Source organism: Micromys minutus (assembly GCF_963924665.1).
Source record: "Micromys minutus genome assembly, chromosome: 4".
Lineage (NCBI taxonomy): Eukaryota > Metazoa > Chordata > Mammalia > Rodentia > Muridae > Micromys > Micromys minutus.
This window is the reverse complement of record NC_137973.1, coordinates 13,419,654-13,446,872: the sequence shown is the minus strand read 5'-3', so window position 1 is coordinate 13,446,872 and position 27,219 is coordinate 13,419,654. Positions and strand designations below refer to the sequence as shown.

At 38.1% G+C, this 27,219-nt stretch overlaps 1 protein-coding gene across 1 annotated transcript in view; it reads left to right on the top strand.

Annotated features, from left to right (window-relative positions):
- PDCD10 (programmed cell death 10) overlaps positions 1 to 27,219 on the top strand; it is a 40,496-nt gene that overhangs the window by 9,946 nt on the left and 3,331 nt on the right. The window contains exons 2-7 of the mRNA XM_080915148.1: positions 7,787 to 8,005; positions 12,926 to 12,979; positions 17,446 to 17,563; positions 18,657 to 18,783; positions 26,308 to 26,386; positions 26,620 to 26,702. Coding sequence (XP_080771274.1) covers positions 7,910 to 8,005; positions 12,926 to 12,979; positions 17,446 to 17,563; positions 18,657 to 18,783; positions 26,308 to 26,386; positions 26,620 to 26,702 — 557 coding nt within the window. The 5' untranslated portion in view covers positions 7,787 to 7,909. The remainder of the gene's footprint in view (positions 1 to 7,786; positions 8,006 to 12,925; positions 12,980 to 17,445; positions 17,564 to 18,656; positions 18,784 to 26,307; positions 26,387 to 26,619; positions 26,703 to 27,219) is intronic.

The window sequence follows — 27,219 nt, the reverse complement described above, 5'->3', positions numbered from 1 at the left end:
AATCCAAAAGAAAGCCATTCTAAAATGCAGTAGTGGAACATGGAAGAGGTACCCATTACCATTCCAAAGGGGAGAAATCAGGAATCTGAAAGGAGTGGTCAGTCAGCAAGGCAGACATCAAATTCTAAAGCTTTCAGGCTCTACTTAGGGCACACTGGCAGAATACAGACTTTTCTGAGGGTTGGGCAGTTCGACTCTTAACTCCTTGTTACAGTGCCCCTATGGCTACTTTCTTAGAGTGACTTTCACACTTCCCTTAGTTTTTATCCGATGAGCACTACGTGTCAGTTCTCCGCTGTAAAATAAAGCTTCAATCCTACAGCTCACAGTTTGCTCATTTGGAGTAAATTTCCAGGACTACAACCCTACTGTATACTAGTGATGTGGGTGAAAATCTACATGACTTAGTCTTTTACTCTGCGTTCCTGAAAAATCAGCATCAGATGGAAGATGGCATGGTCTGCCACTAGCCCAAGCTGTACCACCAGGGCCTGCTGGAAACAGGGATGCTGCCTTTGTGTTTCTGCTTGTCTGAAATTGGAAATGATTTCTAGGAAAACTATTCTTTACCTTGGACAGTCAGGGGATGGCAGGATGCTCTTCTCCCAGGATTCTGATCTGCATTGCCTAAAATGTCTGCTGTTCTAAGCCTTTGAGCAGTTGATGAGTGTGGTGGTTTGTATCACGAATTGTCCCGAGGCATCATTCTTCTCTCCTGGTAAAAACTGTCAGATCCTCCTCTCCCTCTTCCTCTTCTTTTTGTAAATTCTTGCTAGCCTAGCTAACACACCCTCTGGCATCTTAACAGGTGCATTTTTAGGGGGCTAGGCTAGGAAATTTTCATTCTGCTCCCTTTGCTTATGATTGTCATTATAAAGTTTGTCCACTGGTAATATCTACTATATTATTATATCACTTTTCGACTTGCTTTGCTGCCCCTAGATTTCCTTTCCAGATAAACTTGCCTGTTCATATTTAAACATGGTTCTGCTCAAAATGCCAGAGAGTAGACAAACACTTTGCCCCCTGCCTCCCCCTCAATGCTGTGACAGTTGCCAGTGTAGTCTACATTTCCATGGAAACCCTCATCAGCCTGACTTTGTTTATGCAGCTTGTTTTCTGATGTGACTTAACCATCCTCCTTTATATTACGTATATTCTTCCCCTTTATATGTCATTCAGTCTCGGTTGCTTCTGAACTTTTTTCAGGCTCTCCCTGCAAAACCAACCCCAAAGACTGTTCCACATTATCTCATAAATAGCTATCATCAACATCTCCCATTTCTGGATACCAGTTCTCCAATTAGCTTTGCTTTACTATAACACTATATGTGAGATACTCAATTTGGAAAGAGAGAGGGGGTTATTTCAGCACAGAGGTGTCTGGAAAATGTGGTTCAACAAATGAGTGCTCTTTAGATTTGATTAAATAGCCTGGGCTCTCCAGTGAAATGAGATGTCATTAGGACACGTTTAGTTTTCTGGAAAAATGTTTAAAGTACAATGCCTAATAACATCAAATTTAATATAGATCCATTAAAGTTTTGTTTATAAAGTACCCTATTTTTAACTCAATCTCTTTTCAGTATAATGCCTAGTTATCTAAGTTAAAGAAGAATCTAGTTGGTAGAGGTGAGCTGACTTGTTCACACACAACATGATTTAACATATAACAGAATTGTGGCCTATGTTGCAGACTGTCCTCACTTTCCTCCCATAGCTGTCTATACAAACCACTTGATCTTATTAAAGATATACGTATGCACATATATAAATGCACATGGCAGTGTAGTGCCAAGGAACTACAGATTTCTTGCTATTAGCAAGGTACTTGTTTATGTTTCTAAATACAGCAATTCCTAAACTTGCTAATATAAAGTATATTTTGAAGCTTTTTTTTTTTTTTTTTTTTAAATCTAAGTAGAATTTCCTGCTAACATATTCCTCTTGTCTTCCTCTTCTCAAAACTTTTAGGAAATTTTGGGTCTTTAGTGGCTATATCATTTTCATATACCCTAACAGGTGTGAAGATCAGGGGACAGATTAAAGCACTGTACTTTGTGAAATGGCTGTACTGTGGTCTGGACAGTTTGTGGCCTGAGGCTAGGGAGCTAGTTTTTCTAGTGGCCTAACTAGTGAGACTCTTGATGATTAGGAAGAGAAAACAATGTGTCCATTCAGAACTTTCAGTCAAACAGCTCTTGGGGAAGATGTCTAAGCTAGACTTAAATAATTCTCATGACCTGTTGAGGGTTTTATTTTCTGGAGCTGTACTATAATGGAAATGTTAGAATTTTAGAATACTAAAGTACTCAGAAAGGATATAGCATCACCAGCTGTCTCTGATGGAGAAAACAAATGTGATAAGTAGAACTCTATAAAATGTGCTATATACTCTTTCCAAATACTTTATGTGACATCATCTTACCTGTGTGTGTCCTGGCCATAGCGGCTGGACTTTTTTTTTGTACATAGCAGGGATCCCCAGGCCCCTCTTTTCATGAGACTCATCTGGATTCTGAATGAGTAGTCTTAGGAATCAGTGTTGCTAATAAGCTCTGAAATAGTTGGTGATGGTTCATTTCTCCCATCACTTGGGAGCTAAAACTTTTAAAGAGGAAGATTTACTGTCTGCTAAAAGTATGTCGGCCTCTTTGGTCTTCTTTGGATGTAAAGCAGAGTTAGGCAGTGTTGGAAATCCCTGTACTTGGAGAATCTCATTAAGAATGGACTGTTGCTGGACATGGAGGTGTGTATACTGCACAAGCAGGCAGGTCTCTGAGCTAGTGATGGGCCTGGGCTACCAAATGAGTCCCAGGATAGCCAAGGGTACTTAATATGACCCGTCTTAAGGACACCGAATAATGTAAAATCAAATAAAGGGTGTGCCTTTTGAATCTAAAAAATAACAGCAACAACAATAAACATTCTAGTGGCCATAATACAGACAAGATATTAGACTTTATAATTGTTTACCGTTTAGTATTTAATTTTACTTTTGTATAAATTACTGTTGAAATTTGGATTTTGTTTGCTTGTTTTTAGGTTCTTTATTTCCATTTTATTTCAGGATGAGAAATAATAAGAATGATTTATAAGGTTACTGTCTTGTAATGGGAAGAACTTGGGATAACTAAAATGAAAGTTTAAAACTGGTAAATACGACTAAGAATAGAATTTAATAGGAATAGGTTCCTGTGTTTGTTTTGTTTTACTAATCTTGGTACTTAAAAATTGTTAGCAAGGCTGAACTTACATTCTTTATTCATTTAAACATTGTTGTATGCTACCTGTGACGTTCTTATGGGGAAAAGCAATGCACATGAACTGAAATATAACACAGAGGCTCTGCACTTGTGCTCAGGATGGTGTATGTTGTTTAGCTGTTAGGTCTGGTTTGGTTTGGATTTTACTAAATAATGAAAATATAAAGGTTATTTAGGAATCCCTTTTCACCAAAGAACCATATTTAGTCCAGTTCCAAAAACTTCTGCTTGTCTGTTCCCTTTGTCAGTTCTCACTACTAGTGGCTCTAGAATTATCTCTCGGGTCCCAGATGCAGTGAAGTGAGTCTGTTTCAGGAAACTTGGAGATACTGTAGCTTTTTACATGAACAGACTGGAGTTGGTCATGAAGGGCAGGAACTCCAAGGACTGAGTTTGGTACTAGAAGTGGCCAACAATCTATTTTATGCCTATTCATTCTGGACAAATGGTAATTATGTTAAACTCGTATTTCATATTTAAGCTGTTTTTCTTACATCAGAATTTAATGGTACTATTTTGAATATTCGGGGAAATAAGAGGAACATTCATGAGAAGGTTCCATTTGTACTGCAATCCTACATCATAATGTTATTTCTAAACAAAAAAATTAAGAGTATCATTTGAAAAAGGTCTTAACATGTACAGCCCTTGGTGGTGGTGTTCTTGTTACTTATTTATTCTATGAAATGAGAACAATACACCTCCAGCTCACTTTGAACTGAAGTTTCCTCTGAAGCAGCACAGTAAACAGACATAAAACCATTCCTGATAAGTTCATGCTGTATCAACATCACTGTGAGTGTGTGTGTGTGTGTGTGTGTGTGTGTGTGAGTGTGAGTGCGCGGCATACGCGCACGTGTCCTGAGGTCTGGATGTTGTTCTTCAGGAATATCCATCCACCTTGCTTATAAGCCAGTATCCCTCAGTAGGTGGGGGGCTCCTTTCTAAATTGGGCTGGGATAGCCTGGGCTGGCCAGTTAACCTGGGGATCTGGCTCTCTGCGTTTTCCCAACTCTAGAATCACATGTACATGTACTTTCACACTCACACCTGCCTTTTTATATGTGTGGTGGGAATTGAGGTCAAGTACCTGGTGGCAAGTACTTTGCTGACTAAGCTAAGTTGTATGTTATTATTAGGAAGTACTTGTAACCTTGGGTAAGTCAATATGTATTGTGATTTTCTGGTAGGCTAAGTACCAGAAAATCAGCTTAGTAAAACACACTTCACTATAGCCGTGAGCATTTTCCAGAATACTATAAAGGGAAAATCTGTCCAAACCTGCTTATGTGGGTAACCTGCCTCCATGAGCCAGGGACTCGGACCAGCTAGAAAGGAATAGAGAGCATGCTGCTGCACCTGTCTGCCATATCTGCTACCCTACCACACCTTCCGAGTGGATTGAAACCTCCAAACCTGAGACAGAAATCGTTCCTGTTCGGTTGTTTATGCAAGCAACTTCCTGCGGCACAGTGAAGCTAAGTGTGCATTGACCATTGGGGACTTTGTTCTTCAATGTGGATGGAAGGTGGGTGGCACTGATGGCTTCCAGGTTTGGGATTTCGAATCTGGAATCTTCAGTTCTCTGTACATGTAAGACGGTTTCTCATCCCCAGAATGAATACCTTTCAATGTGTTGCTCATCTGCCATGACATAGTGGAAGCTTATAACAATCCAAGGAAGGAACCTTGTGAAACAAGCCACAGCGCACTGGTTCTGTCCTGTTTATGAGGTGGACGTTGTGTTGTCTTTCCATATGTGTAGGCTGTTCATGATATCATTTCAGGTGAAGAGACAGGGAAAGGAATAAAAGAAGCACATTTCAACTTGAATTACAGTTGGCACCATAATAATGCATTTTAAAAGCCTTTCTGGAACCCATTGATGGCTGTCTGATGCTTTTGGAACTGTAATAGGTCCAGTTGGTAACGTGTACTCTAAAAACAGTTCTGATGTAAAGTGTTTGCGGGAACATTTTTCATGGTAACTGTATTAAAAGGTTGTTAAAGAGCTGATAATAGTACAATATTAGTTTGGGAGGAGAAACTACTTATTAAATGCAAGTCCAAGAAAAGTCCAACACCAATATTTGCTGAAGGTTTGAGTAGGCTTATTGCATGTGAGTATGTCAACAGGATTGCTTAATGGTTCTAGCCACCTACCCTTCTTCCTGAACCTGTGTCAGCCTCCCTATCTTGGGTGATAATCATGTGTGTTCTTAAGAGCAAGGTCGATCCTGTTGATCCTTGCTCTGCCTCTTGTCATTGCTTTTTTACTGATATTCTTGAAAACACAGCTTTTCTTCTCATCAGCTCACTCTAAGCTGGGGGGCGGGGGGCTTCCAAGCTACTAGTGTGCTGGTCTTTGAAGAGTACTTTTAATTTCAAAGTCATCGCCTGTGTTCTGTGGAATTTCAGATGGGTGACCACTTTCTTAATGGAACTACTCTTGTAATGCTGGTCTGTCATCTTCTTTTTCCATTTCAACAACCATATAGACCAGACATCCTTTTGCTGCTCACACAAGCTTATTTCCTGTTTCCTGTCCATGACATTAGCACTATAAGACTAAAGACTGTATTTTTTAACCACCTGATGTGCATTTGCTGTCATACCTATGGACAGTCAGTGCAATATTTAACAATGATCTTCCCTGTTACCAAATTCAGTTCACTTCAAGTTCTGTGTCTGGTTCTGTTTTGTTCTTCCTTGCACGCTTTTTTCATTTGGACCATGGATTCTTACCATTTAGTCTAATCTTTGCCTAAATTCTATGGTTTGCATTTTCACTATTGCTTATCATGATGCCTTCTTGGTTCCAAGGTTGCTTTGTATAGTTAGTTTTCCTTTGTTAAAATTAAATATCACTAGCTTTTAGCACAGATGGGACCTCTCACTGGTAAACGTGCCTTTCTTCCCTTAGTGCTGCTATTAGAAGTGTGTGCCAGAATAAAAGTAGATCACCTAGAAGCATATTAAATAATTACATAGGTACAGGAAGATTGTCTGCTTTTATAGCCAAAACAATATTCATAAATCTACCATAGACTGTTATGTTAGTGGTTTTCTCTTCCTCTGTATTAAACAGTTTAAGAGTTGGTTTTGGTGGCGCTCTGTAAAGTTGGGAAGCAAAGTTTAGCTCAGAAAAAGGAAGGGTCTTTTTTTTTTTTTCTTTCTTTCTTTTCTATTTTTAAAACTGCCCAAAGCAGGACTCTGTTGTTGGTGGATATTGAGCCCCTCTCAATCGGAAGGGTGCAGTAGAAAGAACACAGAGCACGCAGCTTCGACGGGGAGGTGGTGCTTTTGAAGCAGTCCTCTAGCTCTCAGTGGTCCTCAACAGTATAGCTCTTCAAAGGAAGATTACTTCTTCTTCTTCAAAAAAAAATCTTGTAAAGATACCTGTTCAATGACTGATGTATATCTTGTTTCTGTAGATACTAAGTGTTCGTTTTGTTCAGGGAATGAGGAGCTTCTGCGCTCCTTGAGTTGGTGATAGAAAGGGTGTTCTTTACTTTTCTGGTCAAGAGATATTTGTGCTGTGTAAATATTAGGTCTGGATTCTGTGCATATGAAGTCAAATTTCTTTCTGAGCTTACTTCTCTCTTTGTAAAACTGAAATGGTTGTTACTGTATGAAAATGTTTTATAATGCAGAATCCTTTCTTTAGTAAGAATTGTTCAGAGTTAAAAAGCTGTGTGTTAAATACATTTGTAATTATTAATAGTTTATGATTAAATTTATTGTGTAGCCTGCAAAGTATATAATTCCTTCTTTAAGTATACATTCCTTTTAAAAATTTTATTGTCTTAGGCAGGCCTTATTATAAATGAGAGTCCCTTAATTCAGGCTTCCAAGGGCTGGAGTGTTGAATTCTTGAGTCTTAATTCTTAACTACCTACAATTCTCGGATTTTCTTAGTTTTATGTCCAACTTAGAGATTCCAGAGTTCTAGACATTAGAGTTCACTGGCAGTACAATGTACGTTATATCCCATACAAAGTGCTTTTCACATTATTTTAGCAATAAGATTTGCCTTAAATCTCTGGTGCTGCTGTTTTTGTTGTTATTTTCAGGTGCTAAGAATCAGTGAGCAAGTGGCATAAAAAGCGTTAAAAAACTATTCAACACTTTTACCCTCGTAATTTAGCTCTCCATATTTCATTAGTACTTCACATAAGTCATTCAGAAAATTAATTCTGCCTCTTGTTGACAGGCTTCTGACTGTACGTGATGCAGTTTAATACATAAGTTTTTCATGATGTTTTATGGAGAACTCACTGCATCCACATGAAGTAGGTTTTGGATACTCCGCCTTGGAAATAGGACTTAGCTGGTTAAAATGAGGTCTCAAAAAAGAGGAAAATAATCTCACTGACTAGGTTGTTTTCAGATGAGAAATGTGGTATCAGATTTAGCTGCTTGGTATGATAGCTAGTAATTCTCTAACTTTAACAAGAGGGTTTCTAGAATTTTGTTGTTTTCCTTTAGTGTAAATTACTTTCTCCTTTCCCTTCCACCAGATTGCTGTTCTTTTTTGTGTGCCATTCTTTATCGCATAGACGCACAAAAGGGAAGAAATTCGGCAGTGAATGAAGATCCCTCTGCATTTTAGCATTGCTTTTTCTACTGTAGTTGGCTTTTGAATGAGGATGACAATGGAAGAGATGAAGAATGAAGCTGAGACCACTTCCATGGTTTCTATGCCTCTCTATGCAGTCATGTATCCTGTGTTTAATGAGGTGGGTGTACATTTAAGATTTCTGCAATTCCTTAAGATTTTTCCACCATTCTTCCACATGACAGACATTTGTATGAACTGTGTTGGCTGTTGGGGCCAATCCATCCATACTATTGTAGATTAAAAGTAAGTAGATTTGTGCAGTCTTAGTAGAAAAGATAGGTAGTACCTACAGGTTTCTAAGTTGAAGATTTCTAATAAGTACTATCAAGCAAGAAAAGAAGAAAGAGAGAAATAGGTAGATGGTTCCAATTTTAGGGTTCAGAGAGGGCCTCACTTAACGGGACGTGTATAAATCCGAAGAAATAAATAAGAGTAGATTGTAGATAGCCAGAATGGCAGGCACAAAGGTCCTAATGACAAAGTCCTGTTTACAATTGATTTCTGGAAGATGCAGTTATATTGTGTCTGAAGAAGTTATGGTAACTTTTTTATTGAAATAATTGTCTTGAACATGACACAAGCATATTTTTGGATTAAATTAATATACTAATAGTATTTGAAGAGAATTTTAGATCTGTAAGTCCCTTAGTGGTTAATTAATTCCTTCTCTGTACTCATAAATGGAGACCTTGAATAGTGAGATTATTTTACTAACATAAGATTAACATTTATGGGTGTGTATGTCTTGTCTCTAAAACTCAGTGGCTTGAACCTCTCCCCTCCAAAAAAAAAAAAAAAAAAAAAGAGAGAGAGAGAGAGAGAAAAGAAAAAGTAAGAAAAAAAATGTAATGATTGTTTTTTGCTGCATGACAAAATATATTTTTTTAAAATTGTTGCTAAGATAGCTGGAAGCTCTTACAAAAAAGCCAGTGCATTTTTAGAGTGTTATTTTTAGACTCCAATCCATTTTCCTCACATTATTGGGGTTGATGCACTTGGTATACTTTATGAATCTAAATCTTAGAGTCATTCCTTTATAGTTTTTGACATACCATGCATATATTAGAATTTCAGATACTACAAAATACTGTCAGGTTCAGAGTCCTTGCCATTACATAAAAGATTCTGGAGGCAGGGGATTTAAGGCTAATGATAGTTATGAGTCAGTATCATCAGAAATTCATCTTTTGTTTTAACATGTCACCGTCTGCTTACTGTGCACAGTAACTACCAAAATTCCATTATGTACTAAAGGGTGAGAGATGAGACACAGTGTGAAGTCTTGTCTCATCATGTCCACAAGGACGTTGTGAAGTCTTGTTTTCACCTGAGTCTAATTACTTAATGTGACCTTTACCAAAAAAGCCCTACATAGGACATCCATGCACAGTATTTTTAAGAACTTAATTTTATGACCAAACCTAACTGCACAAGAGGTTACAAAATTCAAGACTGTTTTCTTCAAGGAGAAAGCCTCACTTGTAAACTTGTCCCTGTGGTGGTCTCTTCTGAGGCAGCTCTCAGCAGCCGATCATTAGATCCACCTTTGTGTTGTGACACTTCATTGCAAGTAGCTATTATTAGAAGGAAGTTCTGTAAATGCCAAGTGTTTATTGGCTTAGTGCTCTGCATGGCCATGAGTATAAGAGAAAACAAGAAACATACCCGTTCTCAGGGATCCACTGGGAAACAGCTATTTAAAGTTACTTAACTAACGCTGTGGGAGTTAGACAAGGAGACATCCCTTAAGTTTGCAGTAGTTAGGGTTTGAACGCCTTACACAGTCCAAACGTCTTTTATAATTTCACCACAGGTACTGTGTCTTCTCAGGTTTGTGTATCCAGCTTAGTGCCACTTCACAGAGTGTTGGGGAGAGTTTTCAGATTAGTCTGGTATGTTGACTCTTGACTTGAGGAGGCGAATTCATTTATAGCACGTCAGTTCGTAAAAAGAAACGAGAGAAGCCTAGCAGCGTGGGCCAGTTTGTCTTTGTGTATGAAGAAGAGCTGTTTGCATCTTGACTTTGCTGTGAAAATGAGGGGTTTGTGGTAAATGAACTGTTGGGATTGATACTGATGAAAACCTACTCATTGATGAAAAATTACTTATTTTACTCATGTGTAAGAGAAATTTGCTTCCAAGAAGAAGAGGCTGTGAAAACGCTGATAAATCTCTTCTACATAAGTAAAGATGGTGCTGTTCTCCAGGATAGATCAGAATGCACGAGGCTTCATGGGCATAGACATAGTGGTTCAACATTGTCCAGGAGGAGGTGTTAAGATGGTGTCACCATGGGAAAACCTAATCTTGTCTCATGTTGAGGAGGCCAGAAGTTTTGTATGCAATTGAGAACTAATTTACCTAAACTTTTAGACCTTTAGAACAACACCAACAAAAAACTTTCACAAGAATTTATGAAAAACCGTTGAAAAGTGAGCAAAGGTTGAATTGATTTCTGTTTTCTACTAGGACATTAGCTTGAGAGCACATTGCTGAAAACTATGGTAATGAATGGATGCATCTAAAGGCATCAATGCATAAGTGAGCTACTGAGGACTGGGATGGTATCTGAACTTCAGATGTATTAGTGAGCCTGGCTGTAAATTTGGCAAGCATAGTTGATAATAGTAAGTGTGCAGTTGGTAGAGTGATGCTGTGCTGAGTTCCTTAGGGATCCTTCAGCAGGCACTGTTGCTTTGCCTTGTAGTGGACATATCACATATCGTAAGCACTCTTTTCTCTCATTTGGATTTTAACCCTTCCTTTCAGTTGTGACATGAAATGAGGCTAAGACCCAAGCAATGCCAATTCTTGTTTTAATGTCTAGTGATGCAAACTGTAGCCATAATCGCCTTCCCTCCTTAGAATGAACATGTGTGTGTATGCTACCAATTGCTAGTCATCTATCAGTTTTGAAATAGACCAGGGTTCTTTATGAAGCTACTCTAGCCAAAACCTGAGATCCCAACAGTTCACATGGTTCCACTCAGTAATAAGTATTGGAAAGAAAATGCAGTTTTTTTCTTGTTTTAGGTTGACGTGAAATCGTGTGTCATTCAAGTGCTACCAACAGTGAAGAATTAAGTTGTAGAACTTGTAAAGATAGTTTTGAGAAGCCAGGCCACCTTAAAATCAGTTTAGATACTATCTCCTAAAAGTAAGCTGATAGCACTCCAACTTTGCAGCTTTTCACAGAGCTACTAAGTTCAACTTAGTAAGGACTGGGTAGTCTTTCAGCATTGACTTCTTACTCATGGCAGAACTCAGTTCAGTAATTCTCACAAATAGCAACTCGTGTGCAATATGCTAAAGGCTGTTTGTATACGGACCACAGAGCCAAGCTGACTCAGGACTAAGTTGGAAATTTGCATCAACTGAAGTTTCTATATGTAAAATCATGATAGCAGCAGGTGTGTGATGAGGATAAGAGACTATTCTGGAGAGAAAACACTCTACAAACACTTAGTTGATGCTTGGTAAGATGGTTGTTGTTACAGTGAACCTTCTGTCGGGAGAGAGAACAATTTTGTTAAATCTTAGTCACAACTGAGAAGCATAAAACAAGGCGGTTCCCAGGGTGGGTAAAAGTGTTTGCTGCCTAAGTGCAGTTTATAAGCCTATAACTTTGGAACAGTTATGAAGAGTTCATTGAGATGGCAGCTTCTCTGCAAACAAGAGGTCTGGGCCTGTGAGCCTGGCTACTCTCGGGCATTGGAAGTCTGATGAGTAAGGAAAATGTTTCATTTCAGATATGTGGTGTACAGTATACTCCAAAATTACTAACAGCTCTGCTGAAGTGCTTCACAGTTTCCAGACTTCTAATTTACTGAGACTTGTCTGACTGACCTTGTATCTTCTTTCTTAGTAAGACAGAAATAGTCAAATGTAGTCTAGAAATCTCTACCTTGGACACTTTTGTACCAGCTCCTCACTTGCTGTTCTAGTCTTGTTTTACTTGCATTTCAATGAGGATGATACTGAGACGTTTGTTAATTCTGGGGCTGGAAGGGACATGTATCTGACTCAGACCTTTAGCTGATCAAAAGCATGCAGTAGAGTATAAACCGAAAGAAAAGCATGGGCAGTCAGTATGGAAATTTTCTGTCCTATCCCGTCTAGCCCAGCGTTTATACATACCTGAGACCTGAGGAGCTGCACTGTTCCTGAAACAGCATTCACTGTAATCACATGAATCATGTTGTTTACTATTAAAGCAAGTTTGCTTTATTAGCCTCACATGTAAGAGTGAAATCATTACATTTAATCTTTGAGTGCTGCCTGTATGTAAGTGCACTATGTGCGTGCAGTTCCTTGCAGAGACCATAATGAAGTATTAAGTCCCCTGGAGCTACAGTTACAGATCCGTATGAGTCATCATATGGGTGCTGGTAATTGAAGCAGTGTCCTCTTCAAGAGGAGGGTGCTCTTATCTGCTCAGCCATCTCTGCAGCACCTGCAGTTTATTTACTGCTAGAGGAGTAGAGGACAGACAGAAACAGCACTGACCTTCAGATGACCTAGGCTTCAGTTTGAGAGTGTTCCTTTTTGTTGGCAGCACTGTTGGCTGACTGGCAGGAAAAGAGACTAAGGGTGATCCTTGACCAAGAGGTTAGAGTAATTAGAAAGGGAGTAAATATGAGCAGAATCAAAATACATGTTCACTTCTCTCTTTAATTATTACTCATGTGCACACAGAGGACCATAACCAGGGAATCAGCTATTGTTAATCCTCGTTCATTTCAGGGATTCAAGTTGATGTGTGTATTGTTTCTCTTAAAATGTAGAATTTTGCATCCAATGTTTATACCATGTATTCGGTATTGTAAATCTTCCTTTCGAGGAAAGCACATCTTGTTTTTAAAACACTTGTTTTTTTACAGGTTTGAGTAAGAATTTTAATTTTTGTAGAATTCTGGCTCATAACTATTGAAACATTTTTGCTTATTATATGGTGGGTTTATTATTACTAGAGACAAACATGAGAAATGTTTTCCCCAGAACACTTAGACTGATCATAACTTTAAACTTCTCATTGCAGCTAGAACGAGTAAATTTGTCTGCAGCTCAGACTCTGAGAGCCGCTTTCATTAAGGTGAGGTACAATAACTCCTATATTTATTAAACTGTTATATGCAAATCTCAATACCATGTGACTGTTGCTAGCTTTAGATTACTTAGACATTTATTATGGTTTGGTCTATTATATACAGCTTTGAATATTTATAAAAAAGACAACAGCAAATGGTGTTTCAGATGGTCACTTTTAGACTTGTGTTTTTACGTTCTTTTTTCTATTACTTTCTAAACTTGTTTTTAAAAGGTAAATTTGTTACATTCCACATGGTTTAATAATGCAATATAAAATTATAACTCATACATTGCAGACTAAGTTTACTTTGAGAATGTGGTAAAAATATTTCAAGTGTATTTCTTCATTGACCTTAGACCTGAGCTGTTGATTTGCTTTACTGATAATAGGTTGAGCTCTAAAAAGTATGAGTTGTTCAAACAGACCTGACCTATGGATAAAATCTACACGTTTGGTAACATTTTTTTAAAAATAGCAGAAGCTAGCTTAGTAATTCATTTCTTACACACTGTAAAACATTTTCTCTGTATACAACCACTAGAGAAAAATTAGCAGTGTTTACTTGACTTTATATTTGTTCTCAGGGTGTATTCTGTTGTTTAGCTATACTCTAGAGACTTAATGTACATATTATTTTAAAATGTTACATTCTTTCTCAACTAATATGTATGTTTTTATTTACTTGGAATTTCCCAGAATTAACTAAAATATCTTATTTTTAAGTTAAAATATTTTAATGTTTAAATTAAGAATACACTTAAAGTTTTAGTAGCTGTTACTTTTAGTGATACTCAAAAACTGGTAAAATAATGTATCCTTCAGGAATTTTCTTATGACATTGTGGTAAAAATACAGTTGTGTGAAGAAGACAGATCTGCATGTCTGGGTTTGCCCGTGGATACATGGATTATCCACATCACTGACACTTGTTTATTTACTGCTGAGCTAAAGTCTTCAAGTTACACACATCTGGCCTTGACTTCCTTCAGATGAGCCTTTGGTCTCAGCCTTCCAAGTACTGGAAAGAACAGGCATATACTATTCTTCAGGTTCACAACAGTATTTCTTAATTCTAAAGTATGGTGAAAATTATTTAAGGACAGCATGGATCTTATATTATTAAGCAGTGATTTATTGTTAACTATCAAAGCTAGTTAGATCTCAATAAAACTAAAGAAAGCTATGCAGGAAAAGTGATTTTTGTGTCTGTAAATTTTAAGAAATTTTGAGAAACTGGAGAGAGAGCTCAAAGGGTAAAAGGACTTGATGCTCTTCTGGAGGCCTAAATTCAGTGCAGGCAGCACACCAGGGGCCTCACAGTTCTGTGTGTGCAGCCCCTGGTGCTAGTGCACTCACATGCACTACTTCTGCAGCCACATAACCAAAGATAATGAAAACGCACTTGGAAACCTTTTGTTTTTGAAAATGACATAAGCATGTTACTAAACTACTTTTTATATCCATATTGCCAGTTCTTGTCTTAGACAATTTATTTAGATAAATCATATCATATCCCTGTTTTTATTTGCAGAAAAAAGAGTAATTTTCCCAACATAAAAATATATCAAAGTTTTTATTAAAATATACATTCTGTGTGATTAGTTGACCTTACCAGCTGCAGGCGTGTGCCGTCTCCTACATTGCTAATCATTGGCTTTGAAACTATGCTTTCACGCTGTGGGACATTTTCTCTTGCATTAGAGTCTTTAAAAATGTTGAGTACACATCAAGTTCCAGGTTGGAACCTATCAAGTGCAGATAGCTTCTCTGATTTAAGAGCAGAGGTTTCAGACGTATTGATTGAATTTTAGTTTTTGAACATTTAGCCAGGACGTTAGCCAGATGACACTAAGACAGTGGTTCTCAGCCTGTAGGTTATAACAGGCTTTGAATGGTCCTTGACAGGGATCACCTAAGACTATATTACTATTACTATTCATAACAGTAGAAAAATTACAGTTATAAAGAAGCAACAAAAATGATCTTATGGTTGGGGTCACCACAACATGAGGAACTGTATTAAAGCCCGAGGAAGGTTGATAGCCACTGCATAGGACATAGTTCCCAAACGTTGTGCCCAGCTGTCCTGCAGACCTAGTGGATTGTGTGAAGTGGTTTAGAAAAGTGAGTACTGTAATACTAACATCTGTTTACACTATGAACTTCTTTTGAAGTGGTTTGTGATTTCAACACACTTTCCTTTAAATGATGTCATCTTTGTGGAACTACTAAAAGCAAGCACCACGAAGAGGAAAGACATCAGTGTGCAGGGAGGAATGAGAATGGTGCCAGTGTTGGAGAAACTCCAGTGCTCAGGAAGTTCAAGCACCGAGTAATACATGGCCTTTTCTAGCAATGAGATAAAATATTGTTTATCTTGTTGTGTACAAAGTTTTAGGGTAACTGAGTTACTAGACCACAACCAGTTCCCTAATATATTTGTACTACCCAAATTTCTACCAAACTGCATTTGGCTCTCAGAGCTCAGAGAACTGGGAAAGCTTGGGGCCTCTGTGAGACTTCTGTGTTTTTTCAGTGCTGATCTTTTGCTGTGCCAAATCAAACTAGTATTAAAAACTTGGTGTGCAGTCTTAGATTTAATTCTTTCAGCACTTTAACTTAATTAACAAGCTGTTTCTCCTCAATTATTTCCTGTAAACACTATGCCCCCAAGATAATTCAGTATGTAGGTGGACTTAATGCTACTTGGACAAGGAAGATAAACAACTGTTATGAAATAAACATCAAGTACAATTTTGACAGTTCTGGAAACTAAGAAATAGCACATTTAACCAAATTTTAACCATTTATGAAAGTGATAAGCATAACATTGCGAGTGCAGTGATCCCATCATTCACTGAGGCGCGTGTTCATTTTGTACCTTTCGCCTCAGTTCACTACCTCTGAGGTTTTCGTACTTGAGACCTCATGCAGACAAGAGTGTTTTACGAAAAACTAACCTCAGTGACATTAGAATGGGCTCCAGAGGCAGAGAGGTTAATTGTGTTTGAAACTAAGGAAGCAGAGCGAGTGTCTCTGGATCAAGATTGGAAATTATGCTTCTTCATGATTTGAGGATAAAGAAAAACCATTATATAGATTTAATTGGCAAGCATCCTAAAGGAGCCACACTTTCAATGTGATTAAAAATTTTTTTTAGTAATGGAATAGGCTAAATTACTATGAAAATGGAAATGCAAAATTTGCCTTGCCTTTATATTCAATCTTGGTATGGCTAGATGTTAGCGCCCTAGAGTTCAAGTACCTTAAGAAATGTACATTTATTTATCATGCTTCATATTACTTACCATGTCTGTATATAGCTTGCCGGGGTACTGTAGAGTGCCAGGGAGAAGGTTCCATGAATAAATGCAATTGTCTAACAAACCTGATGTCCAAAATTCAATCCTCTGAGCCCATGCAAAGGAGGGAGGAGAAAACTGACTCCCCAGAGCTGTCCTCTCACTTATACTTGGACATGGGTGCTTGCCTATGGCCAAGCAACACATTTCTCTCTCTCTCTCTCTCTCTCTCTCTCTGTCTGTCTCTCTGTCTCTGTCTGTCTGTCTGTCTGTCTCTCTCTCTCTCTCTGTCTGTCTCTCTCTCTCTGTCTCTCTCTCTCTCTCTCTCTCTCTCTCACACACACACACACACACACACACACACACACAAAGATACACACACCAACACTCCAATAAATAAAAGTGAGTTTTCAATGAGTGGTACTTTAAAAACCATTGAACTAAAATGGTAAGTGGAAATTATTCTATGAAAAAGTAAGTAAGTGAATAAATCGGTTTTATTTAAAAGTGCAAAAGCTACCCTAGTGTTTAATTTTGCTTTTCCTGGCATCTAATTCTAATACAGCACATATTCCGAAAACACTTGGTAGGAGTTATTATTGCTCATCCTTAAGATGAAATGTTTTATGTGCTAAAATTTCTCAGTGTATTCGTGAAAGGAGTAATATATGGTAGAGATTTTATTCTTGTTGGTTGACTGAGAGAAGACACAATGGAAAGGAAGCAATGCTGGGTGCTCCTGTGACTTTGCACAGAATAAAAGCTTCTGATGCGTAAGCTGAGCAAAGCTGGTGGTGCCTTTGGTAGCACTTGTGTCACCAGTGCTTTCTGAACAATTAAGTGTTAGCTTTAAAATGCTGATCACATTTCTGGGTTTCAATACTAGCGATTGTTTTACAGAAAACGATGAGAAGTGTGAGGAATTTTTGCCTTTTTCTTGGTTCTCTGAGTTTTGCATCGTGCACGCCAGTCCACTCATCTCCCACCACCTCACATCTGCCCCTTGTCCTTGAACCTCCCTCCAAAATACAAAAGAAACAACAAAGCATAGAAAACACCCCCCTGTGGAAGCTGTAGCATGCCTCTGTGTCTCCCACAGTATATCCCCGTCACCGAAGCCAGAGATCTCGAACCAGACCAATGACTCATTGCATGTTTTTCTTTCAGGCTGAAAAGGAAAATCCAGGCCTCACACAAGACATCATTGTGAAAATATTAGAGAAAAAAAGTGTAGAGGTTAACTTCACCGAGTCCCTTCTCCGTATGGCAGCTGATGACGTAGAAGGTATCAAGAAGACTTGTGTTTAGTTTCTCCATTCTTGAGACGCACTTCCTTCACATCATTACCATTTGACCACACAGTCGTCCCGTTCCTTCATGCTTTTTGTGATGGTAGTGGACTTTATCTGTACAAAGTAGACACACAGAGCCTGCCTTTAACTTTTTTTGTCAAATTAGTTATATGACATTGTTAATACTACATGCTTTTTATCTTTTTACCCATTAATATGATGCTTAACAAATTTCAAATTCACTGAAAGTTCTGCGAAATATTCTGTGTTGCATTTGAAAGAAATGAGCCATTTGTAAGTAGATGAGCTTCCTACTAGACATTGGGCCTGGTAGTAAGCCATTTTATCTTCCAGGTCTGATTGAAACTTCTTTTTAAAAGCCATTCTGTGATCCCAGCCTGTATGTCCGGCTTGTATTGGTCTTTGTTTTAAAATGAAATTTTAAGAATATACTTAAAATTGTATTAAGTTTGTCGTTATAATATAATGGACCACAGTATATTTCATAATGTAGACATTTTAATATAATGAGCTATAGTATATTCAACACTATATGATGAACCATAAAATATTCCACACTATAGGGGTTTAATATAATGAACTATAGTACATTCAGTACTATAGGAGTTTTAATATATTGATCCATCGTATATTCAATACTGAAGGAAGTTTAATAGGGGTTTTATAAAACCCACACTAGAGGGGTTTGAAGTTTCTGAACTCACATTTTCCTTTTACAAATATGTGCATGCCCTAGTCCTTCTTCATGAGTTTCATTATTTAAACTTCATGGGACATGAATATAGAGCATCAGGACTGATGAGTTAATGAAGCCTCCTCTCTTTTTGATCAGTGGATGGGTAGATTATTTAAGATTTAATTAGGCTTTTCCATATATCTCAAAGTGTGTAGTCTTACTGTTTTATTTCAGAAATTATTTATTTTTACACTAGAGCAAGTTGAACTTCGTTTTTCGTTTCAGACTAAATGACATTTTCACATTCTATCCTTCCTTTGGTCAGGATTAGGAGTTCTTAGATTTGAATTTGTCAGAGTTACATGACATTTTGATTGTGTTTTTATCAGAGTACATGATTGAACGACCAGAGCCAGAATTTCAGGACCTAAATGAAAAGGCACGGGCACTTAAACAGATTCTCAGCAAGATTCCAGACGAGATCAATGACAGAGTGAGGTTTCTCCAGACAATCAAGTAAGTGAGGCTTTTACTTTGACTGTTTAAAAACAAGAATCATTAATTCTGTTTTTATTTTGATATGACTTTTAATTAAAATTCTAATTTGGAATAAAACCTGAAATTTTGAATGCCATGGACTTTGAACATCGTGGTCCTGTTTTCTTAGAATGTTTAGGTGGCAATAATAAATAATCAAACAGTGGGCAAAGCATAATAATTTAAACTATACAAATTAAACTGTATGTGGTGGTTTAGTAGGTCTGGCCCCATAGACTCATTCTTTGAATGTTTGGCTCGAGGAGTGGCTCTTTTAGGAGATTTGGCCTTATTAGAGTAGGTGAGGCCTTGGAGGAAGATTGTCACTGTAGAGGTGGGCTATGAGGTCTGTATGCTCAAGCTCTGCCCAGTGTGGGAAGACAGACTCCTTCTGGCTGTCTGCGGAAGCACTTCCTACCTGTGTTCAGATCAAGGTATAGAATTGTTGGATCCTCCAGCACCAAGTCTACCTGCATTATACCATACTTCCCACAATGATGATAATAGACTGAACCTCTGAATCTATTAGCCAGCCCCAACTAAAGGTTTTCCTTTATGACCTTGGTATTGTCAACAATAAAACCCTAAAACACTATATATACAAATTCTGTAAATAACCTGTATATTTCAGAATAAATGCAGGCACTATGTTGGTAGCAAGAAAGTCCCAATGTTGTTTTCATTTTAAAAATGGCATAAATCATTGCAATAAATGAATATATAGATGTGAATGGGGTTTTTTGATATTTACCAAACGGAACCTTTAAATCCTTGCTTTTTGATTATAGATTAATAATAATAACTAAGAAGCCAAACAACAAAAGAAGTAGTTTTTAAGAACTAGGTATAAGACTTGTGGCTCATCTATCTTAGGTTTCTAATGTATGATGAATACTGTAACCAAAAATGTAAGTTGGAGAAAGGGTATTTGGCTTCTGTATCCTAAGTCACAGTCTATCAGGAAAGCCACGGCAGGAATCTGAAGTTGAACTGGAGCAGAGGCCGTGGAGCAATGTTGTTTCCTGGCTGGCTCATGCTACTGTTACAGACGTCATGACTCTCTCTCCAGAAGTAGTCCCTGTCAAAGAGGAAAATTCCCCACAGGCTCACCGCAGGCAGTCCCATGGAGACATTTTCTCAATTGAGATTTCCTCTTCTCAGAAGACCCTAGCTTATTTTAGGTTGACAAACTCACCAAGCTAACAATTGTGATTTGTACCAATAATGGAGGAAGGGCTTTCTAACTGTTTATGGTGATGCTCTTCAGCCTCAATAGAGAGAATGCAGCACAAGCTGGAATAGTTAGATCTCTAATGCATTGTTTTGTGGAAACCATAGTAAAGATTTCTGGGAAGCATAGTATTAGTGTGTTTGTGTGACATAGGCTAAATTGTGTTACCGTGAAACCATAGAAAGGAACCACATGGAATAAGAGCCAGCTTTGTGTACTGGATTATCCTGTTTAACTTTTGTTACAAAGTGCTATGTTAAGTATTTGGAGCATATGTGTTGAGTGACAAGAAAAGAAACAAGATTATTTCACAGTATAAGCACTTTTCTGTATTAATGTTTTAATGATATAGTATTAATAATTATTCCTTTAAGAGATGAGGAGAATGAGCCACAAGAAAGTAAGTTGCATTCCTAAGGGTATAGAGCAGTTTGCACTGTAATAGCCTGAACCAGCGTTCTCTGTGCTGCGTTCCATTCCTATGTGCATAATGTCGATCTATCTAATCCTATGCAGACAGATTTCTGCTGTTTGAATGAAATGTGATAATGGATATCATCTATTAAATGTCAGTAGACTAGAGGGGAGTATTACAATGAACACCAAGGCAGAAAGGCAGAGTTGGCATCCTCATGACAGTTTCTGTCCTCCTAGGGCAGTGTTTCTCAATTTGTGGGTCAAGAACTCTTTGTGGTCACACATCAGATATTCTGTGTATCACATATTTACATTAGGGTTCGGAACAGTAGTAAAATTACAGTTATGAAGTAGCAACAATATAATTTTATGGTCGGGGCTCACTCAAGATGAGGAACTGTATTAAAGGGTTGCAGTGTTAGAAAGGTTAAGAACCTCTAAAGAAAGAAATTGAGGAGGATCTCAGAAAATGGAAAGATCTCCCATGCTCATGGATTGGAAAGATCAACATCTTAAAAATGGCCATCCTACCAAAAGCAATCTACAGATTCAATGCAATCCCCATCAAAATTCCAACCCAGTTCTTCATGGAATTGGAAAGATCAATGTGCAATTTCATATGGAGTAACAAAAGACCTAGAATAGCGAAATCCATCCTCAACAACCAAAAAACATCTGCGGGAATCACTATCCCTGACCTCAAGCTATATTACAAGGCAATTGTGCTGAAAACTGCTTGGTACTGGTACAGAAATAGGCAAGTGGATCAATGGAATAGAATAGAAGATACAGAAATGAGCCCTCATGTATATGGTCACCTGATTTTTGACAAAGGAGCAGTAAACATTCAATGGAAAAAGGACAGCCTATTCAACAAATGGTGCTGGTCCAACTGGCACTCAACATGCAAAAGAATGAAAATAGACCCGTTCTTATCTCCTTGTACAAAGCTCAAGTGTAAGTGGATTAAAGATCTCCACATTAAACCAGATACACTGAAACTATTAGATGAGAAAGTAGGGAAAACCTTAGAACACATAGGCACAGGAGAAAATTTCCTGAACAAAACACCAATGGCTCAAGCTCTAAGGTCAAAGATTAACAAATGGGACTTAATGAGATTGCAAAGTTTCTGTAAGGCTAAGGACATCGTCAAGAAAACAAAACGGCAACCAACAGAATGGGAAAAGATCTTTACGAACACCACATCAGATAGAGGCCTAATATCCAAGGTGTACAAGGAACTCAAAAAGCTAGACACCAGAGAATCAAATAACCCTATTAAAAAATGGAGTACAGAGCTAAACAAATCATTTTCAGTTGAGGAACACCGAATGACCGAGAAACATCTGAGGAAGTGCTTGACATCCTTAGCCATCAGGGAAATGCAAATCAAAACAACCCTAAGATTCCACCTCACACCAGTCAGATTGGCCAAGATCCAAAACTCAGATGACAGCAGATGCTGGCGAGGCTGCGGAGAAAGAGGAACACTCCTCCACTGTTGGTGGGGTTGCAAGCTAATACAACCACTCTGGAAATCTGTCTGGCGATACCTCAGAAAATTGGATATAGTACTACCTGAAGACCCAGCTATTCCACTTCTGGGCATATACCCCAGAGACACTTTAATACACAACAAAGATATGCACCACAATGTTCATAGCGGCTCTATTTATAATAGCCAGAAGCTGGAAGGAACCCATATGTCCTTCAGAAGACGAATGGATACAAAAACTGTGGTACTTATACACAATGGAATACTACTCAGCCACCAGAAACAATGACTTAACCAAATTCTTAAGAAAATGGCTGCATCTAGAGAAGATCATCCTGAGTGAGATAACCCAGTCACAAAAGAACAGACATAATATGCAGTCACTGATAGTGGGATGCTAACCCCAGAGGCTTGCACTCCCCCAGAAACAACTCACAGACTGTATGAAGTCCAAGAAATAAAGAAAACAAAAACTATACATATATTCACAAAACAAGAAGACTGTGACTATTTCCATGTTGCGTTTTGTTTTGCATGTACTTTACGCTTATTGCAACTAGTAGGTTTTCAATGCATACTGTCAAGCCCTTGAAAAAAATCAAGTACCGACTAAAAAATATATTCACATGGTTTTATGTAAAATTTATTTTAATGTCTGAAAAAACAGTACTGACAAAAATATATAATTTTAAGCCAAAAAGTGTTTAAAATCTGTACATTTATCTTTGTTTTGCAAAATAAAGTCGTTTAAAAAAAAAAAAAAAAAAAAGAACCACTACCCCAGGGAGCTTCCTTAACCTGCTATGGCTTCAAGGAAATAGAGTGCAACCTACATTCTGAGCAGTTAAGTTGGAGAGTTTGCCTGTCCCTGTCGTTTCTAACAAAGGCTCAGATGCTGCAATTTTCCTTCCACCTTTTGAATGTACTAGTAATAAGCACAGTTGAATGAAGAGTAATGGCAGTGGAGATGTATTTTATATACATTTCAGGATTCGTTTGTCTTATGTTTGGATGGTCACATTTGGGAAAGAAGTCAATCATGTATGAATAGTGCAGATGGCTACAGTTTAGGTTTTTTTTTTCAGCATACTGTGCTTTTTCATATTTAAATTAGTAATCTACTTTCCCATATTTTACCAACATTAAGCCAATATGACCTACTGTAACAATTTTTATGGTAATAGAAATATTGTCATATATCACAAATTTCATCTGCTGTAAATTATTCATAACTATGAGTTTATTTTACCTCAATTCTTTATCTGGTTCACTGGCTAAGTATTCCTTTGTGCTGTAATGTTCTTTTGCAATTTGCTAATTCTCAGGTGATGGCTAATATAATTTAGTGTCCCTAATACAAACTGATGCTATAAACAATATTTTACTGTCTATCTATGGATAATGTATTTGATGTAAGTTATTTCAGGATGTTTTTCAAGAACAGTTTTCAACAACTGGTAAGTAAGTAACTGTTTTGCCTGATCTCCTAGTAGACCAGGCTTAGGGATAGTGTTGGTCAGTACAGTTTATAGAAGTGCACTCTACCACTGAGTTAGAAGATCTTAGCTGCACATTCCCATATAACAGAGGACCCAAGCAATAAAATTATGAGTACTGTTCTCCACATTAACATGCTGGTGATATACACTCCCGCCCTCAGTATCTGTGACTGCTCTTCTCTACAGCCTTGCAGACATTTGTTACTTTGTTTTGTTACCACTGTCACTCTCCTAGGGAGGATGGTGGCTAATGCTTTTGATGTGTGCTTCTTTGTTACTTGGTAGTGTTGCCTTATCACCTACTTTTAGTGCCATTTAGTTGGACACTGATGTTTTTAAAAATGTCTATTCAAGTTTTTTGTCCAGTTCTTTATCTGTTTTATTATTTTTCTACAATGTTTTATGTATCCCTTTGGTGTTGGGGTAATCTTGTTTCTTAGAATTTCATAGAAGGTTGGACTAAAGGAGAATTTGGTAGTAATTTTGACAATTGGTATATTGTTAAGATTTATTGTTCAGAAATTGAAGCAGGAAGATTCTCTCATGTTCAAACCTTCCTCTGTGGCCCACATAGGGTGAAAGCCGTTTTCACAGTCCCTGGCCTGAGGTCTGACATTACAGGGTTGTCTTTGGCTGCAGAAAGAGTCACTGGGTGGAACAGTCTTAGAATACTGTCTTATAGCTGGGACGACTATCCCACCAATCTGTCCAACTCCATGGGCAATGAAGACCAGCACATTGGATTAGGACCAAGTCCCTTCCTTGCAGAGGCTCCTGGTTTTCAGTATAAATACAATCAGAGAAAACACTAGGCTCCAGTGATGCTCCTACACTAGAAGTCTAAGAGAGTAGGGTTTATGTTCCCAAGTTAGAGCTGTTCAGGAAGCTCTGCTGACAGCACAGCCAGTGAAGCTGCCTAGCATCAAGCATCCTAGCAAATGTGGTCTGGTACTATGCTATACTACTTTGAAATGAGAAATTATGCCAGGTTTTGTTATGCATAAGACTCTGGTATACCTCACCCTTTGTGGTTGCCAGCAGTTGGCAAACCAACTACTTAGATGCTGCGACAGTGCTAGAATCCCATTATGAGCACAGGCCTAATTATAGCTGTGCTATTTGGGCAGAGGATGGAACAAGGTTAATAATGCAAAACTGAGTTGTAGCTGAGCCTTAGTCCCAGAGACCTACATAAGTCTTAGGAGGAGGGGACATACTAGCCAGGTAGCATAAACATGAGTTGCAGATGTACAGACCTCTGCCTAATGACAGAGCTGATCCTAGGCTGTTTGAGCTCTTTCTTTCATACAGAGCCTCATTGTGGACTTAGACCTGAACAATGATAGGAAGCTGTGCTAACTTTCCTGTTCTGTTCTTTCAGCTTGTTCTGTAAGACAGAGGTTGTCGCCGAGGCCATCAGCCTCCTGGCCTGATGTTGTTACAGCAGCTAAGTTCCTAACTGCACAATCTAGTTACTAGACCTTTGTGTAGCCCTGGGTCACATTGGGGCTTTGCTAAGGCTGTTGCATCCCTGGGACATGAACAGTTTTCTTCTACTCTGAGAGATACCTTGCTCTGCACCGAACTTTTGTAGTTGAAAGACAAGGATGCTGGATACTCGTTCCTTCCTGCCTCCTTAAGTGCAGCTAAAGCCAGGTCTCTAGTCACTCACCTAATTCCCTAGCTTTGTGATAGATAGCTCTTTAATTGGTGTTTGTGAGGAAAGCCTCACTAGCAACTGTGATTCAGCAGCCTGTCATCATACTCACCTTTCAGATTCCCAGTTCTTAAAAGCAGATTAAGATAGACTTGAGCAAAGCCCATTCTCTTCTTCCTCTCTTGCATCTCTTTCCAGATGAGTTAAGCAGTCTCCTGAGCTGCTTGCTTGATCTGCTCTGTCCAGCCATTTCTGTCATATTCACGTTATATTCACATTAGCCGTGGCAACAAGTTAATAATTACTTTATTGTAGACCACTAAAAATGATGCTGCATCTACATAGCTATGTGGTCTCTGCTACCTTCTTTATATTTATCTTAGTTAGCTTCGTTATGGATTTAGTGAAACTTTCATATGTAGAGATTTAACATTTTATATTGGTTAAAAGTATAGTTTTTCTCAAAAATACAGCAAGGTTTGGTGACCCCAGTTCACTAAATAGGAGGGACTATGCCCTTCTCATCCATGCAGAAGGTGGAGGCTGTTGGAGAAGAGAGAGGCCGGTCCATGATTAGGCTGCTACTGTCAAATAATGAGCAGTGATGGCAGCAAGTGGCCAGATATTTCTGTGTGAAAATAACCGTAATCCAGTTGGGTACGCCGTATGTTCCACCCTAACCGATGCTGTACACTGAAGACTGGGTACATATTCATCATAATGTTCAGGGGAGAAAGGCATTACTACTTCAGAATGAGCTTGAAGTACTTCATGAACTGAAAGAATTAAATATGCAAATGAGTTGGTAGAGAGCATGCCTTGCATGGGTGAAGAGCTCCCAACAGTGTACCAAACTGGATACGGGTCCAAGAGGATCATAGACGTTCAGAGCTTTGGGTTCCATGTAGAGTTCAAAGCTAGCCTTGTTACTTGAGAACATGTCTCAAAAGCAAAACCAAAAGATACATGGATATAGATAAAGACACCAATGAATAGCCAGCCACGTGGTGCATGCTTTTCATCCTAGCTCTCAGGCAGAGGCAGGATAGATGTGACAGTTTCTGATGGACAGGCCACCGTGGCCTATGTTCAGTGGAGGAAGCAGAGTGGTATAGCATGATTCAAAACTGTACATACATGTTTCTTTCAATGTAGCTAATTTTAAAGATTTTTTGGTTTTTGTTTTTTTGTTTTCAAACAGGGATATAGCTAGTGCAATAAAAGAACTACTTGATACAGTGAATAATGTCTTCAAAAAATATCAATACCAGAACCGCAGGGTAAGTTGCTTGTTCTTTCCACTCATAGACACGGGCTTACATGCAGTTGTTTTATGACCTTCAGACTGAACGGATGGGTTTTTGAAATTGTCTCATTGCATTTGTCCTCAGATGTAAATGTTGTGTGGTTATGTGACTAAACACTGTTCAGACTTGCAGAGTATAAATCCATCCCATATTCACTGTTGTCATTGACCTTTGACTTACCTTATTTTTCCTTTTCGTAAATGTAGGCACTTGAACACCAAAAGAAAGAATTTGTAAAATACTCCAAAAGTTTCAGTGACACTCTGAAGACTTATTTTAAAGATGGCAAGTAAGTGCTCTCTATCATTTATACTTCCACCATAATTAAATGAATGTCTTGTAGGGTATTGGAACCATGTTAGCCTGGCCTCACATCCAGAGTTTGATTCGAAACACCCACTTGGAGAGACAGAGAAAAGTGAATGTAAAAATTAAAACAGAAAAGTTATATCCAATAGGTTCCGTCTTCCATTGTTAATAGTCAAGTCTTCTGTTTTAACAAAGGCCAAGGATTGGAGAGTGGCCGCTGTTCTAACCACAACTTAATCTACATTAAGGATTTTTGAAAAGGACTGATATTAAAATTTAAATTGTCCAGTCTTTACCTGAATGTAGTTTTTTTGTGTTTGTTTTTGCTTTTTGTTGTTGTTGTTTTTGTTTTTGGCTTTGGTGTTTTTCTGTTTTTTTACATTTAGAAATATAAAGCCAATTCTTTTTGTTGTTGTTTACATTTCAGATGTTATCCCTCTTTCCGGTTTGGTTTCCTCCTCAAAGCCCCTATCCCATCCACCCTGCCCCCTGCTTCT